The following is a 16,312-nucleotide window of genomic DNA, read 5'->3' on the forward strand; positions in this document are numbered from 1 at the left end:
AGCTTTTGTGGGCTCCAGCCCACTTCATCAGATGCATAGAATGGGACATATAGTAAGGAGATATATATACACATACAGAGAACATGAAAAGGTGGGAGTTCCCCTACCAACTCTAAGAGGCTAATTAATTAAGATGAACAATTATCATCAGGAGAAAAAAAAACTTTTGTAGTAATAATGACAAGAAGGTGTGAGGATACTAAAGGTGGGGAAATAGATTCAATGTGTGTAATGCTCAGCCATTGCCAGTCTCTATTCAAGCATAAATGATGGTATCTAGTTTGCATATTATTTCAAGTTCAGCAGTTTCTCGTTGGAGTCTGTTTCTGAAGCTGTTCTTTTTGCGGATACAGACTAATGCGGCTGCTACTCTGAAACCTGTCTTTATTTTTAGGGAGAGCTAGTTTAAAAAATAAATATAATAAAATAAAACTATAAATAAGGATTTACCAGGCTAAATTGAAGTATGTTGGACAAATCAAGTTCCTTCTAAGACTTTTCTTTTGTGGCTATATGGAATATTTAGTGGCAAGATTCTAGCTTTCTTATCGACTAAAAACCCAATAATTTCAGATGTTAACATTTAGTTAGTTCCTCAGTAGGTAAAATGGGTTGTCTGCTAATGTTCTTTCACTTCTGTACATTTTAGCCAAGGTTCCCATGGGTTTGCAAACTCCTCATTTGTATTTCCTGAACTGAGCTTTTTATGCAGATCTAGAGGCTGCAGGGAAGACCACAACACACCAATGGTATTTGTTTTGTTTAGTTTTGTTTTCGAAAGAACCAAGTTTTCATCCTCCTTACCTGCAAATCACAAAGCAAGATGGGACTGAATAGTTTGTTTTAGAACTTGTAACTGTTCATGTCCACTAATGCAAAAATGACACAATATATGAAAGGGTCGTGGTAGAAACAGCAATAAGAAACCAATCTCCTTATTTAAAACCTCAAAGGTTATGTCCCCGAACACGCTGTGGTTAGTAAAGGGGGAATAGCTCCCTTTGATGGACACACACCCAGCTAGTTAGCTGTAAAATCCCTCTTGGTAGCTGTTCTTTACTTGCTTTACCTGGAAAGGGTTAAAAAGTCCCCCAGGTAAAGAAAAAAAAATTAGCACCTGACCAAAAAAGCCAGTAGGAAGGTAGAACTTTTTTAAAATTGGGAAAGAAACTTTCCCTTTGTCTGTTGTTCTCTGGGATGCAGAGACACAAGCGGTAATACTGTAACCAGCTTTAAGCCAGGTATGATTATAGATTATCAATTCATACCTTGAACCTACTTATCTGGAGCCTCAGATATGTAAGTAAAATTAGGGAATGTCTAAAAAAACATGATTAGGGTTATTTCTTTTATTTCTTATTGGCATGTGGACTCCTCTGTGCTAACCCCAGATGCTTTTGTTTGCTTGTGATCTTTAAGCTGAATCCCCAAAAAAGCTATTTTGGGTGCTTGATTTTTGGAATTGCTCTTTTAAAATCTATCAAAAGCCTATGTTCCAGATGTATTTTCTTTCTTTTTCTTTTTAATAAAATTTACCTTTTTTAAGAACAGATTGGATTTTGGTATCCTAAGAGGTTTGTGCATGTTGTTTGATTAGCTGGTAGCCACAGCTAATTTCCTTTGTTTTCTTTCTCAGCTCTTCCCAAGAGGGGAGGGTGGGGCTTGAGGGTACCCCACAGGGAGGAATTCCCAAGTGCTCCTTCCTTGGTTCAAAGGGGTTTTTTGCATTTGGGTGGTGGCAGCATTTTCCAAACCAAGGTTAGAGAAAAACTGTAACCTTGGGTGTTTAATACAAGCCTGAGGTGGCAAGTATTAATTTTTAAAATCCTTGTGGGCCCCACTTCTGCACTCGGAATGACAGAGTGGGGATTCAGCCTTGGCACATGTAGATCAAAGAGGCTTATCATTTTACCCTATAGGTTATTCAGATAAAGGAGACTTCCTGTTCTAAAGGGTCAAATATTGTTGAAACTAGTATGGAGGTATGTTGTGTCCCTGGGCTATATGGCCTTGTGTGATTATATATACTGCTGTGTATGCAAGCATATTTCATTGGGTTGGCTAAGAATATGAAACTCTAGGAGAGCCTGATATCTCTTTCCATTCTATAAATTGACACCAGAGATTGGCAGTGAGACTGCTCCCTCATTCCAGTAGAGGAAAGCATCGTGTCTTCAATTCTCAAGGTTATTTGTTAGGCAGAGACATGGATGTGATATTTTATTGCAATTAGAGAAATATAGACTGTATTTTGAAAAAGCAAATAAGAAAAAATGTCTAGTATCAAGTGTTCTAATTTCAAGAATGGTTTCTTCTATGGTGCTAATAGATTTTTTCTCTCACTGTTAAAGCAATTCAAGCATAGTCAATACTTGTTCACCTGGCCCTAAGGCAGACCACTGTCTTCAGTAACATGCTACTTTCCTAGTGTAGAGAGCTCTGGCATGGAGGGGGAGAGAGTTGTTATTGGTTGGGATACATAATGTTAGGTACAGAGAAAGATAGACCCTGGGTAGTTGACAGCTTGAAACCTCCCATAGGGACAGTTATTTGGTGTGATGGCTTGGAGCCATCAGTTTCACATATTATGTATTGTGCCATTAGTGATGCCTACATAATAACTTTATTTATATACCACCCTTTTCTCAAAATGGTGAGGGTGCTGTACTGCAGAATAAATACAAATACAATATAATAAAACATGCTAAACTTTCACCCTTTTAAGATACAAATAGTTAAAAACAAATGAGTGGGTCAAATTTTAGAAATGTGAAGACAGTGATTGAACAGGAGTGTGATAAATAAAAGGTCAAGCGTGGCTATTCTAAACACCTTTGGGAAGAAATTAAAACTTTAAGATGTTTTTTAAAGTGGGATAAAATGGAGGTGGATTTGGGTGGAAGCAAATTACATGTCATAGGTCCCAGTGCAGTAAAAACCTTGATTCCCTGTCAATGTCAGATATAGTGGCAAAATTCTAAGCACTGAGTACTGTGGGAGTACAGAAATCCATCATTAAAAGGCATGAGTAGTAGGCCCCAGAGTTTGGAAAGCCAACTGTAAAGGGCTTTTAAAAGCAAGTGTGTCAGTTTAAAGTTAATCTGCCAGTTTCTAGGCAGTCAGTGTAAATCTTGCACAGCAGCTCAAGACAGCGAGCAATTATGCCACTGTACTCTGAACAAGTTGCAAATGATTGAGTGATACCACAAAGAGCTCATAAAGAGAGAATTCACCAACTGAGTTTTGTGGGTATGAGGGCATGTTTTGCTGTTCCAAATTTATCACAAGCTACATTCACTGACCAACAAACCCCCCCAAACCTTCTCATTAACAAGGAGTTAAGATTGTCCAGTAGTATCTTATGCGCTTCCAAACATCAAGTTTGAGTAAAACTTGAAACTTTGAAAATCAGGAAAGAGAGTTAAGGTACATGTCTGTGCAACTTTATCTCTGTGCTAACAAAGTAGAAATCAATGATGCAGAGTTAGGGTATTTAGTGTAATTTGCTTATTTACAAAATGTATATGACTTCTGTTCCATGGAACAGAGGTGGGTTACAAACTGTACACATGCTATTTTCTTGCAGAAATCTTATGGCATCACTGCCCAATCACCAAGAAGCAACTCTTATCATCTAACTACTTAAACACACTGCTCTCTCTTCCAGTCACAGCCCATGGGCTTTTCACCTGGGAAACTCGTAGTCCAAGGCTCCTCACCTAGGTTCAAGTGTTTTGAAAGGTGGTGTGGGCATTAACCCTCCTTTTGTGAACCCACTGAACCTCAGAAAGGGTTTGACTTCCCATTCACAGGAAAATACTTTAACTTACATGATCTTCTTACCTACTTTCAGAATTAGATACTGCATGGGTATTTTAACTCATTTTATCCAGGGTGCTTATACATCAATAAGGCATAACATGCACAACATTAGTATTTGTTCCCATAGCAATAATCTTTTTGCTAGCATTAAGCCAGATTCTGCAAAGTTCTGAGTGCTCTCAATGCTCATTGGCCATTGCTATTGTTGGATTTATCAGCACAGTTTAAAAGTATGCTTCAGATTGTACGTGCTGCACCTGCTCTCTTTCAAAAAGAAGCCACATCTGTTTGCTCTGTAAAAGTTACATATTAATGAATAAAAAACAGAAGAGCTGTTTCAAGTGTTCATTGCCATCTTTAACACCCCATTCTAAATGGTAGAGACTTTATTTCATTATTTGAAGTGGAATGAGTGATAATATTTCACTTGCATTACAAATTGTGAAAGCTCTATTGAATGAATGGAGTGGGTGATCTAATGTATCGAGACAGCTACTGCTAGTGTCTGATTTATTCTGCAAGTTAGTTACCATTCCTTTGCCCTTTGCATTTATTTATAAAATACATTATATCAGAAAAGTTGGTGTTTAATATTGTATATTTTAGTAGGATCCACAATGTGCTAGGTATTGTCAATATACTAAGAAAGAGGGTTTATATGTCATTTAAAATGTATCTTCTTAAATTCTAGCCATTAATTGTTGCAATGCAAAGATATCTGTCATATAAGTGAAACACAAATTAAAGTAATATAATCCTTGTTAGATTCTTAAGTTTTTGCAGAAATGTGTAATCCTTGTTTACTCTAAAATATTCACCTCTTTTTCATTACAGAAACCTTTGAAATGCTTATCAGACAGGCTGAGAATTACACAAGCATTCTTTTCTGCAACACATACAGAAACCTGGCTGTCGAGGCTGCGACGGCCATTCAAGAGTTTTTTACGGATGTGGGACTCTTTGTATTTGGCATAGACATTAGTACAGAAGAACTGGTGAACAGATTTTTTGACACCCTGTTCCCACTAGTCTATAATCATCTGATTAATCCTGGTCTGACTGACATTTCACTGGAATATTCAGAATGCATTCGAATGTCACAAAGAGATATCAGTCCTTTTGGTAATGTTCCAAAAGTAGTCATGGGACAAATGGGGAGATCATTGTTATCCAGTCGTACTTTCTTGCAGGCCCTCAATTTAGGGATTGAAGTGATCAATACAACAGATCATTTGCAGTTCTCTAAAGACTGTAGCAGAGCCTTACTACGAATGCAATATTGCCCCCACTGCCAAGGAATGACTTTAAGTAAGCCATGTATGGGGTACTGCCTGAATGTAATTAGAGGCTGCTTGGCTAACATGGCAGAAATTGACCTTCACTGGCGGAGATATATTCAGTCATTGGAAGAGTTATCCAGTACAATGCATGGGACATATGACATTGAGCACGTACTTCTGAGCTTTCACTCACTTGTTAATGATGCTCTGACACATGCTAGTATCAATGGACCAAAAGTAATTGAACAGGTAAGCACCTACCTATTTTCTTCCATGCTTATTGGAAACACAGCCCATGGAAACTAACTTAGAAAATTGATGGATGTTTGATCATTGTTATACAAATTAACACGTTTGTGTCCAAAAAGGGCTTCATACAGCAAAACAGCTGTACAAAATTGTCAGTTTTTTCTTTAGTTATTCGTGACTTGCTATTTTCTCAAATATTGTATTCATAACTATAACAGAATGAGGAGTCACCATTTTTTCGCATTTGCAGATTTTTTTTTCAGGGTGAAAAGCTAGTTTTCCAGTTGTGGAATGAACTTGTAATGTTTACCAGAACCATCTAAACAGTTGAAGTGATAATGAAAAATGTTTCACACTCATTTTTTGTAATCAGTTGTATGAGAATTTCTTTACACAAATCAGTAGAAAACTCTATTTTACTTCAAAGTTTTTTGTCATTTTGTCCATTTAGCCGTTATACTTTTCAGTGCATTCACTGAATGGCCTTTACTGCGAATTCTACAACTGTTGAATGAACAAGAAAATCCTGAGTTCTGCTGAGTAAGAGTGAGTGCTGGAAAGGGTAATTAAGTTGGTGTTTTAAAATACTAATAAGCAAAAACTAAATTGCATGGTGAAAGCTAATTCCAAAAACTTTCTGCTTTTGTAAAAAATGCTAGGAGTTGGCAAATGAGTGCCAGATTTGGTTCATAATAATAAATGAATTGCCAGACCGGTGAAGATGTTTATTACTCTATCACATACATTGTAACAGGTTTGGAAATCTCATGGACTTTATATCATGATCGAAACCCCTTATTTTCATGAACTAGAAATATAAGATCTGATGTCTAATATATATCTAACTATAAAGATGACAAGTAATAAACATCCCTTCCCTTTAGATGCCAATGGTTTGTCTTCAACATCTATGGCCGCAGGTAGATTTATTGGAATATTTTTGTTAGCATCAATGGAGTGTACATTTCATTTGCAACGAGTAGCACATCCTTCCTTGAGGACATTTCAGGGGAAGAGTAACTTGCATGAGAAGCTAACTTAGCTGTGAACACATGAAAAGTGAGGTTGTTTTTTTTTTAATACCAGGCATTAGTTAAAGCTAATGTAACTGTGAATGTATGAGGCATATCTATGCCAACAAATGTTAACTCTTACTCTGTTATACTTATTCCATAGTATGTTCTGTGAGTACACTTTCACCTATAACTTTCATGGATGCTTCCATCATACTCTGCTCAACTACCATGGTGATGTGAGTAGCATAAGAACCTAGAATAGAAATAAATAAATAAATAAATAAATAAATAAAAGAGGATGTGCAGATCAATTTTTGGTTGGATGTAACTGTGGTATGATGTGGTATCACCTCAGGTGCCAGTAACAATGCTAGGACTATCACAAACTCCCTCTCACTTGGTTTACCTGCTGCTGAATTGGCCTCTGCCCACAACAAAGCCTTATCTAATAGACTAGTGCCTGGTTCTCCTGCTCATTTCCATGGAATAGAGGGGAAAATAATGGGCTGACACATCTAAAGAGGGGGAAATAGTGGGCTGTTGTCATTGGCTGCAGATTGCTGTGCCCTAACTACTGTTCTGTCATTCCCAGATGCCACTATAGGTATGTTAGTACTACAAAGGGAAACTTTATGGGAAGTTGAGGCTATTCAGAGTCCCTGGAAGAGCTGACTTACAAACCTGGCCCATACCCGGCATTATAGAAGGAACACAGATAATATGGCCAGTTGAGTTAGTCCCTGAAGTACAACTGGAGGAAATATTACTTTGAAAATGGTAGCTAGAACACATGTAGATTTCTGAGATGAGGTTAGTGACTGCCCACAGTCACCCTAGAGCTATCTTCATGATTCCCATCCAGCTGTCTCTGAAGTTAGACCCCTGACTGGTGTCAGGCTACTTCATCTTGGAAACAAATGGCTCTCAACAGCTTTGGTCAAAATTGGTCACTAGACATCGTCGAGGGGGGGGTTCTCTATTGAGCTGTGGGAACAACTTTGTCCCATTCCTAATCTCAAACAGCCCATGGAAATGATAGGACATAAATGATATCATCCATCACCTACTTCAGATCTTAGCCATACAGTCTGTTCCCCCATCCTATTTCTAGCCTCAGAAACTTGGGAACAGACAGACTAGAGCTCTCTCTGAATAAATTGCTCGAAGAGGTTTATCTTCACACTCTCATTTTACTATCGCAAAGACAATTGCTCTATTTTTCTTGTGGATGATAGCTCTCCCACTCCTCCCAACTGCAATCATTACCGTTACCAAGACATATCCTCACTTACCTCAATTAATTTGGTGGCTGTTCACCTTTTCCACTGCTCCCAGGACCATACCAAAGATAGAAAGTGAGAGTGACAGCAATGCAGATGCCATTTTGGCTGAAGAGTCTCTGCTTTAACCTACCATTGAACCTTTTGGTGTGTCTGTCTCTCAGAGTAGGTCTGCAACTGCAAAAAGTCAGTTTCCCATCCAGCACCAGACTTGTTGAAAATGGATACTTAGTTGAAGTGATAACCTTCGCATAGACCTTAAGAAGTGAACAAATATACCATGAACTTTGCACCAGCCATCAGAATAACTACCATGTTAAACAAGTTAAACACAGCCTTAAGTTCCCCATCTTCTTGTGTATGTGTATGCACAAGAGTTCAAGCAAAATAATCAATATTATATATGAAATAAAAGGAAGTTTTAAATAAATTCCAGCATGAACTGTTTTCTTAGAGCAACAACCTTTACTCTAGTCAGACAAGGTCATAGAATACAACCTTGAAATCTCATTCTGCTCCTTACAATATCATCCAGATTGAACCACTGCAGGAGGTGTCATTATTTTTCCTATCCATTAAAGCAGACTTCCTTATAGCTACTGTCTCCTGTCAGATGAAAATTTCATTTTCATTTTACTGATTAAGACAAACAAGTAGTCCTCAAAACTGTCATAGCATTCACTCCCAAAATAAATTAAAGGCATACTCTTCATTCTATTAAACATCAAACGCCAATCTCAGGGCAGAGAAGTAATGCATTGAGATCTAATAGGTGGCAACCTGGTCATTAATATATACATTCACCAAATTCTACATATTGGTTATCCAGACTTTAGCCAGTGCCTTTTTTATCAGCAGAAGTCTTTTCCACTCCAAAGTGCCCACAAGAAGGACGATATATACTGCGTAATATTGTCTGTTGACTTGAGCTGTGAGCCAATGGTTATTGATGTTGTTTTCTTTAGGAGAAGAAATTAATTGAGTCAGGTATTTCTTTGGTGCCATCCAGTTTGTTATACACAGGGGTCAGCAACCTGGCGAGCCGGGCCAGTTTGTTTATCTGCCACATTGGCAGGTTCGGTGGACCGTGGCTCCCACTGGCCGTGGTTCATTATCCCAGGCCAATGGGGGCGGCGGGAAGTGCCGTGGGCTGAGGGATGTGCTGGCTGCGGCTTCCTGCCTCCCGCATTGACCTGGGATGGCAAACTGCAGCCAACGGGAGCTGCGATCAGCCAAACCTGCTGACGCGGCAGGTAAACGAACTGGCCCGGCCAGCCAGGGTCCTTACCCTGGCAAGCTGTGTACCAGAGGTTGCCGACCCCTGTTATACACAAAGTCCTGTTTCCCTGAACACAGTAGGAACAAACAACAGGAGGCAGTTTCCTTGCTCTCAATTTTCAAGCCCGGCGTTCCATTTAGCTCCACCAATCAATCCCCTAGACTCTTCATTTTCAGTCAGTCCCAGGGAACTCCTCTTATTCTCTCTGAGTTAGTTCTTGCTCAGGCTCTTCAGTCTCATCCAATGCCTTGGGCAGTGGATTCTGTTGTATCAGCTATCTTACTCCATTGAGGAGCTGCAGCGGCACAGGAGCCAGCAAACAGAGCTGTAAACAGAGGAGTTTGAGTGGGACTTCTGTTGGAGGAGAAGGTATTCATAGCTATTTGTATTCGTATGTGTGGAGGCTGGTAGGGGCAGTGTGCTGGGAGAGAAGCTGAGCCCTGATTAGGAGGTGGGGCTTCTCTGACTAGGGGTCATATAAAGGTAGCCAGCCAGCCAGTCAGGCAGTGGCATAGACAGCTGCAGTGGCACAGGAACCAGCAAACAGAGCTGTAAACAGGGGAGTGTGAGTGGGCGTTTGGGGGAAGACTAAGAGGCAGGCAGAGGAACACACAAGCTACTGAAAGGAGTGTGCAGTGTTCTAGCAGTGTCTTGGTGCTTGTTGGGGTTTTGTTTTGCTGTGAGTGGTGGTGTTTTGGGTTGGTTTGTGTTTCCCAGATTTACAGGATTTAGGTGAGAAGCCTATGACAGATACAGAGGGAGCAGCTGTAATGACCCAAGCAGTGGAAGACACTGTGAAGATGATGGGATGTGGAAGCTGCGGCATGTACATGATCCAGGAGGGGGTACCTGAAAAGAGTTTTGTCTGCATGAAGTGCCACTTGATGGAGCTGATGGAAGAAAAGTTCTGAGGACTGGAGATGCAGGTGGAAACTCTGGTCGAGTTTAGAAGGGGGTTCGAGCAGATGATGGAACAAAGACATGACGAGGCCGAAGGGAAAAGCTCAGATGGAAGCAGGACCAAAGAACTCTGAGGGGAAACTGCTGGGTGAGGAAAGTGGATGGTGGAAACATGTGACTAAGCAAACCAGGCAGAGGAAAAGACAGGCTAGTGAAGGAGCAATAGAGCTCAGGAATAGGTTTGCAGAGTTGGAAAATGAAGAAGGGGCACAGCAGGTGCTGGCCAAAGGTGAGAGGGCAAGGAAGAAGAGAAGAGTTAGGATGCAGGAGGGGCTGAGGGCTCCGGCTGGGGCTGTGGGCTCTGGGGTAGGGCCTGAGGTAGCAGGGGCAGGCTCCAGGAGGGGGCCCAGGGCTGGCGACGGGATTCGGGTGCAGAGGCATGGGGTCTGGGAGGGAGTTAGAGTGCAGGAGGGAGTTCTGACCTGGGGCAGGGGTTTGGGGTGTGGGCCCTGGGAGGGAATTTGGGAGAAGAAGAGGGTTCCGACCTGGGGCAGGGAGCTCAGGATGTGGGCTCTGGCTAGGAGGCTCTTGACCAGAAGCACAACAGGGCTAAGGCAGGCTCCCTGCCTGCCCTGGCTCTGCACTGCTTCCAGCTGCTCCCATTGGCCCGGAGCAGTGATCTGCCACCAGTGGGAGCTGAGATTGGCCAGACCTGTGGATGGGGCAGGTAAACACACTGGTTCGGCCTGCCAGGGGCTTTCCCTACACAAGCAGCAACCCCTTTTTGAGAAACCCTGGACTAGATCATAATGGTCACTTTTGACCTTAAAGTCTATGATTCTGTGAATTGCTTCTTCCATTTAGCCTGAATGAAAATTGGTAAGCATGTGCAGTGGCTTCAGTGCAGACAGTGGTTGACAAAGGGATCAAAGACACACTTGTGAGCAGCCACAGATACTCTCCAGCACAACAATAATATTTTGGATGTCCAAAAGTCCTCCTTCCCACTGCTGTGAAAACCCCATTATAATGGATCTGTGTACCTGAGTATAGTGAAGAATAGGAGAAGCTATCTGCACTTAACTGAAAATGTCCCTACTTCAACTAATAAGCTCAAGAGATCTGACCCACATTGAAGACAAATATGTAATCAAGAATAGAGATGGAAACGCGCATCGATATATTTGAGTTTCTTTCATTATGGGGAATGAATGCTCAGCACAAGGACATGCTTTTTTCCTCAGGTATTATTTTAACACAATCTGTAATTTAGGAAAGTACAACTGAATTAAGCTCACTGTGGAACTTGTCTCAGTTGGAGAGATGTTCGGGGTGGGACATGTCTCTGTTGTCAGTGACTGATAAAATAAATAAAAGTATATGGAGATGTATCTATATCTCATAGAACTAGAAGGGATCCTGAGTCCAGCCCCTGCCTTCACTAGCAGGACCAAGTATTGATTTTTGTCCCAGATCCCTACGTGTCCCCTTCAAGGATTGAACTCACAACCCTGGGTTTAGCAGGCCAATGCTCAAACTACTCCCTCCCCCCAAGAATTGATTTTACCTCCAAACTCCAAGCACTCTGAAGTACGCATTGTAATGGCTCTGTGGCACTTATTACTCATATAAAGGGCATTTTCAGGTAATCACAGATGAATTTTCTTAATCAGATGTCAGTTCTGACATAAGGTTCCTAATACAGTGTTTTGGCATGGTCCCCTTATGGTAAACACAATTACCATTAAATTTTCTCATGTTTTCCTGGTAACTCTTTAATTCACCCAGTAGTACCTAACAACTCTGAAAAGGAGTCATTCCTATTTATTGCAATATTGCCAACTCTCACACTTTTATCACAAGTCTCACTGTATTTAGTATTCTTGTAAAAGCTCCAGCTCTTGGACACAAATGAGAATACAAGAATATCAGCTTTCATGAAAAATAAATAAATAAAAGTAAGGCCAGGTCTATACTACAGACTTATATTGGTATAACTACATCACTCTGAGGGTTGAGTGACATACCTATACCTACCTAACCCCTGATGTAGACAATGGTAGGTCACCGGGAGGGTTCCTGTTGACATAACTACCACCTATTGCAGAGGTGGATTAATTAAGCTGATGGGAGAAGTTCTCTCAGTGTACGAATGTCTTCACTTAAGCGCTGCAGTGATGCAGCTGTGCCGATGCAGTGTTTTCAAGCATAGACCTGCCCTAAGATTCTAGCCCTCAGTGTTGCGAAGAAAAGCTTGCACATGTGATTGGAGTGTAAACATAAAGGATCAAAAAATAAGACCTATAAAATTCAATCAATTTTTATATTTTAATTTTTTTTTCCAGAGTCTAGTTTTTGAATGTCTGGTATTGACAGTACTGCAGCTGTATTAAGGCCTTCTCAGATAGGACCAGTTCCAGAACCTAAAAATCAGTGGGAGTCTTTCCATTCACTTCATTGGGCTTTCGATCAGGTCTCGACTGTAATGCAGATCAGTGCCAATAACCTGGCACAATAGTCTCTCAGGGTTATAGTTTGGGTTTTTTTGGTCTTTAACACAATAGACTATGATTCTTTGAGATATAATGGTCTAGTAAATTAGTGTAGCTTTTGTAAATGTGTTTTATGTCTGTGAGTTAAATGGTCCAGGCAATTTTGGCTTAGAAATAGTTAATTCAGATAGGCAATAAATGTTTCTCCATGTAAAATAATTCATTAGGTTTTAGAGAGAAGGGGTCCTGAATCCTTTGAAAATTGGCTCATTAATATTAATTTACCAGAGTGACTCATGAACTGTTTATCACACTTTGGTAAGCAGTTCATGCATCAGTGGGTCTAACAAATTCAGAATAAATGATTGTGAGTCAGCAAATAATGACTGTCTCATGCACTCAAAGCAATCTCTGCAGAGTTAGAAGAGAGTCTCTTTAGCAGTAACTGTTTGTGCTTTTAAGAAGTAAGGAGAAAAACAAATGCTGAAAGGTGAAATTTGGAAGTGTTTTATTCTATGCATATGCTATACACAAATCGTAATATAGATTCCACTATGTGCTCTGAGTATAATGGTAAAAATATATATGTGTGTGTGTGTTTGTGTGTGTGTGTGTGTGTGTACATGTGTATGCGTATATATAAACATACATTGTTCTTCTAATATTCATGTGTGTTTTATATACATATATGAATGTATATTCAGACGCTAACATATTATATGTGGTACACGTTGCGATGCCTACCATTAAGGTTCTCCCTCATAAGACCTCATTTTCAGTTGCTTACAACTTTGCCAAATTGCAGTCAGGTGGGCTGAAATTTTCCATTTTGGGTGTCTACCTCTGGCTAACTTTTTTTTGAAAGGTCATCTAAAACAGTTCAGCCATTTCCAAGAATGAGCTTGGGGTAAATGTTTTTTCCTATGTTTTGTCCCACCTCTCAAACTATTTTGTTGAGAAGCTCTAGTGCAGGGGTCCCCAACACGGTGCCCGTGGGCGCCATGGTGCCTGCCAGGCATTTGTGTGTCCCCGTCTACTGGCTGCCAAATAAGCAGCCGCCTAAATGCCACCGAGAAATGGCAACATCAAGAAGCGCTACTGCTGAAATCCCCCTGAATTTTGGCAGGATTTTGGCGGCAACGCCTCTTGATGACACTCCTTCATGGTGGCATTTCGGCGGCGACGCCTCTTGACATTGCCGCTTCATGGCGGCATTTTGGCGACTGCTTGTCCGGTGGCCGCGGTCATCGTAGGCTAGTCGTCCGGTGGCTGTCCCACGGAAAAGGTTGGGGACCCTGCTCTAGTGCCTCCATGCTTTGGAGCAATGGCTTAAAATTTGTCAGTAGGATTGCTTTGGTGACAGGGTGTGTCCCTGTGAAAAATTACACTATCTTGGCCAGGTTATAAACTTCTGAAAAATCTCAGTTTGAACATAATCAGAGGCTTGCTAGGGTTTGATAGCTATATACTTTGAAGATTCCATCTGCACTGAGCATTCTGTGTCCCCCACAGCTCCGATACGTAACTAGACTGCACATGCAACATCCTCACACAGTGACTGAGCATGCCCCAGCCCAGAGATGCAGGGGCTGACTGACATTCTCCCTGTGATTGCTAATATTAGCTGTCCAGGTCCACTGTGCCACTGTGTACCAAAACAGAAAGCAGGAAGAATGTCTCTTTAAATTTGCCCTGCTGGCACTCAGGTAGCATGGAGGGGAAGGGGTGAAAAACCTGAGTCAAATGCAAAGGGTTAAGAAATGATGAAGTGCACAGGAGAGGGGTTAAGAGCAGGAGCTGGCAGGAGTGGTGTAGGACAAGATGGGCAGAAGCAGGGGGGAGGTCAGAAGATGCAAGGGTGGCAGGATTAGGGAAGAGAGGGACAGGAGCCAGGGTGGGAAAAGGCAGAAGCAGTGGAATGTGGAGGATAGAAGTGGTAGGAAAACATGGACAGAAGCTGGGGGGAGAGGAGGTCAGGGTCAGGGCGTGATAAGGGATGATGCGGGGACAGGGGCAGACATTGGATAAGGGGGCAGGGGGACGTAGCAAGGGATTGGACAATGGGAAGATGCGGTGGAAAGAAGCTGAACAGCAGGAAGAAGCCTAGAATTGAAAATATTATTCCTGAGTCTCAAGATTCCTTTGCTGTCGAGCATTATATAGAATTTTATATGTTCAAAACACAGTTTCCACGAGCTCAGCTGCAGTTTTGAGTGCTCAACACTTCTGCAAATCAGACTTGAATGTCTCAAGTTGGGTAACGAGAAAATGAGGATCACACTGTGGCCATCTGTGAAAATTTTGGTTTATGTGACTTGCCCAGAATATCGCAGGAATTCTGTGGCAGAGGTAGTGACAGAAAGCAATTAAGATATTATGATGACAGAACAATATTAAAATGTATGAGGAAATTAATAATTCTGTCTTTAGAGCAGGGTTTGGATGGTGTGCAGTAAGTAAATAATATATGAGACCACAAATTGAATGATTAGAGAAAAAGAAATATAGAATAGCTGCTTATTCAGTGAACAACCATCCATTCTGTGCACTGAGTGAAGTAAGGGTCCTATGAAAAGAACATATGTGATCATGTAATCAAAGACTGTATCATAATGTGCATAAACAAGGAGGCCAAATTAAGGTTATATAGGCAACCTTCATTTCCTACTTTTTAAGTGCCTCACTTTGCAACCTTAATAATGCTTTTTAATGTAGTTATTTTGTATGAAATAAGAGTAAAAGAATAGTAATATGAGGTGGGATTTTCAAAAACAGTCAACTTTGGTCTAAATCTTTTCCAACTCCCTTTGACTTCAATGGTATTAAAGTTAGTCCAACACTGAATCCTTTTGAAAATCCTATCCATATTTTCTGAGAAATTTTTAAGCATCTTAACAGCGGCAAGAGTTCTAGCCAATAAAATATTTGCTTAGAGCTGCAAGAAGATTTAAGTTCTCTTAACTAGTCTCAATCTGTGGATTTACAATTTATCTGAAGATTTGTTTTTACTGTCATTGATATTAAAAAGCTTCCTTGTGTCATTAAATGTTAGCAGAAAGGATGAGTTAATGGGCAATACAAGAATTTTATTTCTTACTGATCATTATTACCCAACATGACTAGCTATAAAACACATAGTTTGGATTGCTATAACACATTGGCACATAAAATTTAATATTTAATTGACGAGCCACGAAGAGTATAGCATGTTCACGTGCAGTTAGGTTATAAATGGAAGATTTGCGTTCTTGGTTCCCTGTCATTTGTCAGTTTTATGTAGATATTTTTATCAGGTCCTTTCTAGCCTAAATTTGTACAGCCTTATGGGCCAGGCACACCCCAGAAGGCCAAATATAGTAGAAATGCCCTGACCCAGCCAACTCAGGAGATAATTTATCAACATGTTCAGGAGTTGGGAAGATGCTCTGAGAGAGGTGGGAAGAACTCATTTTTATGAGTCCAAATGGTATTTATGCCAGCAACGTTGGATGGAATTGGAGCCTTGGCTCCTGGGAAAGAGCAGATTTGAATGTGAAGAAAACACCAATATTAGCATTAGGCTTTGTAGATCCATATGTATCTGATTGTATGTATGGTTTTTAGCAGATTACTGATTTTAGGTACCTAGCCTTAAAGGGATCTTATTTGTCCAAGTGTTGCACATCCTCCTCTGGAAATCAGGCCCCTTTAAAGTATCTGAAACTGAGCACCTAGAAATGGAGTAATCCAAAATGATTAGTTATTTCTGGAAAATCTTGGCTTAAGTCATCTTTTTGTCTCCACAGCTGACAAAATGGCCATAATTCTTTGGCACTCAGAAAGTACACATAATATTACACACAAGATAATTACTTAAACAGCAAGAGAAGTTAGTGGCAGATTCAGTGGTTTGTTAGCAAATGGCCTGATAAATAACCAAATAAACCAAATAGTTCACTATAACATACTTTTTTCTATAGGGGGGAAATAAAAATTGTACTCCCACATGTATATT

At 40.6% G+C, this 16,312-nt stretch overlaps 1 protein-coding gene across 2 annotated transcripts in view; it reads left to right on the forward strand.

Moving 5' to 3' along the window:
- Window positions 1-16,312, forward strand: part of GPC5 (glypican 5) — a 1,044,547-nt gene that overhangs the window by 196,326 nt on the left and 831,909 nt on the right. For both annotated transcript variants that reach the window (XM_030567347.1, XM_030567356.1), the window contains exon 3: window positions 4,657-5,351. In XM_030567347.1, coding sequence (XP_030423207.1) covers window positions 4,657-5,351 — 695 coding nt within the window. The remainder of the gene's footprint in view (window positions 1-4,656; window positions 5,352-16,312) is intronic.

This window comes from Gopherus evgoodei, chromosome 1 (assembly GCF_007399415.2).
Source record: "Gopherus evgoodei ecotype Sinaloan lineage chromosome 1, rGopEvg1_v1.p, whole genome shotgun sequence".
NCBI lineage: Eukaryota > Metazoa > Chordata > Testudines > Testudinidae > Gopherus > Gopherus evgoodei.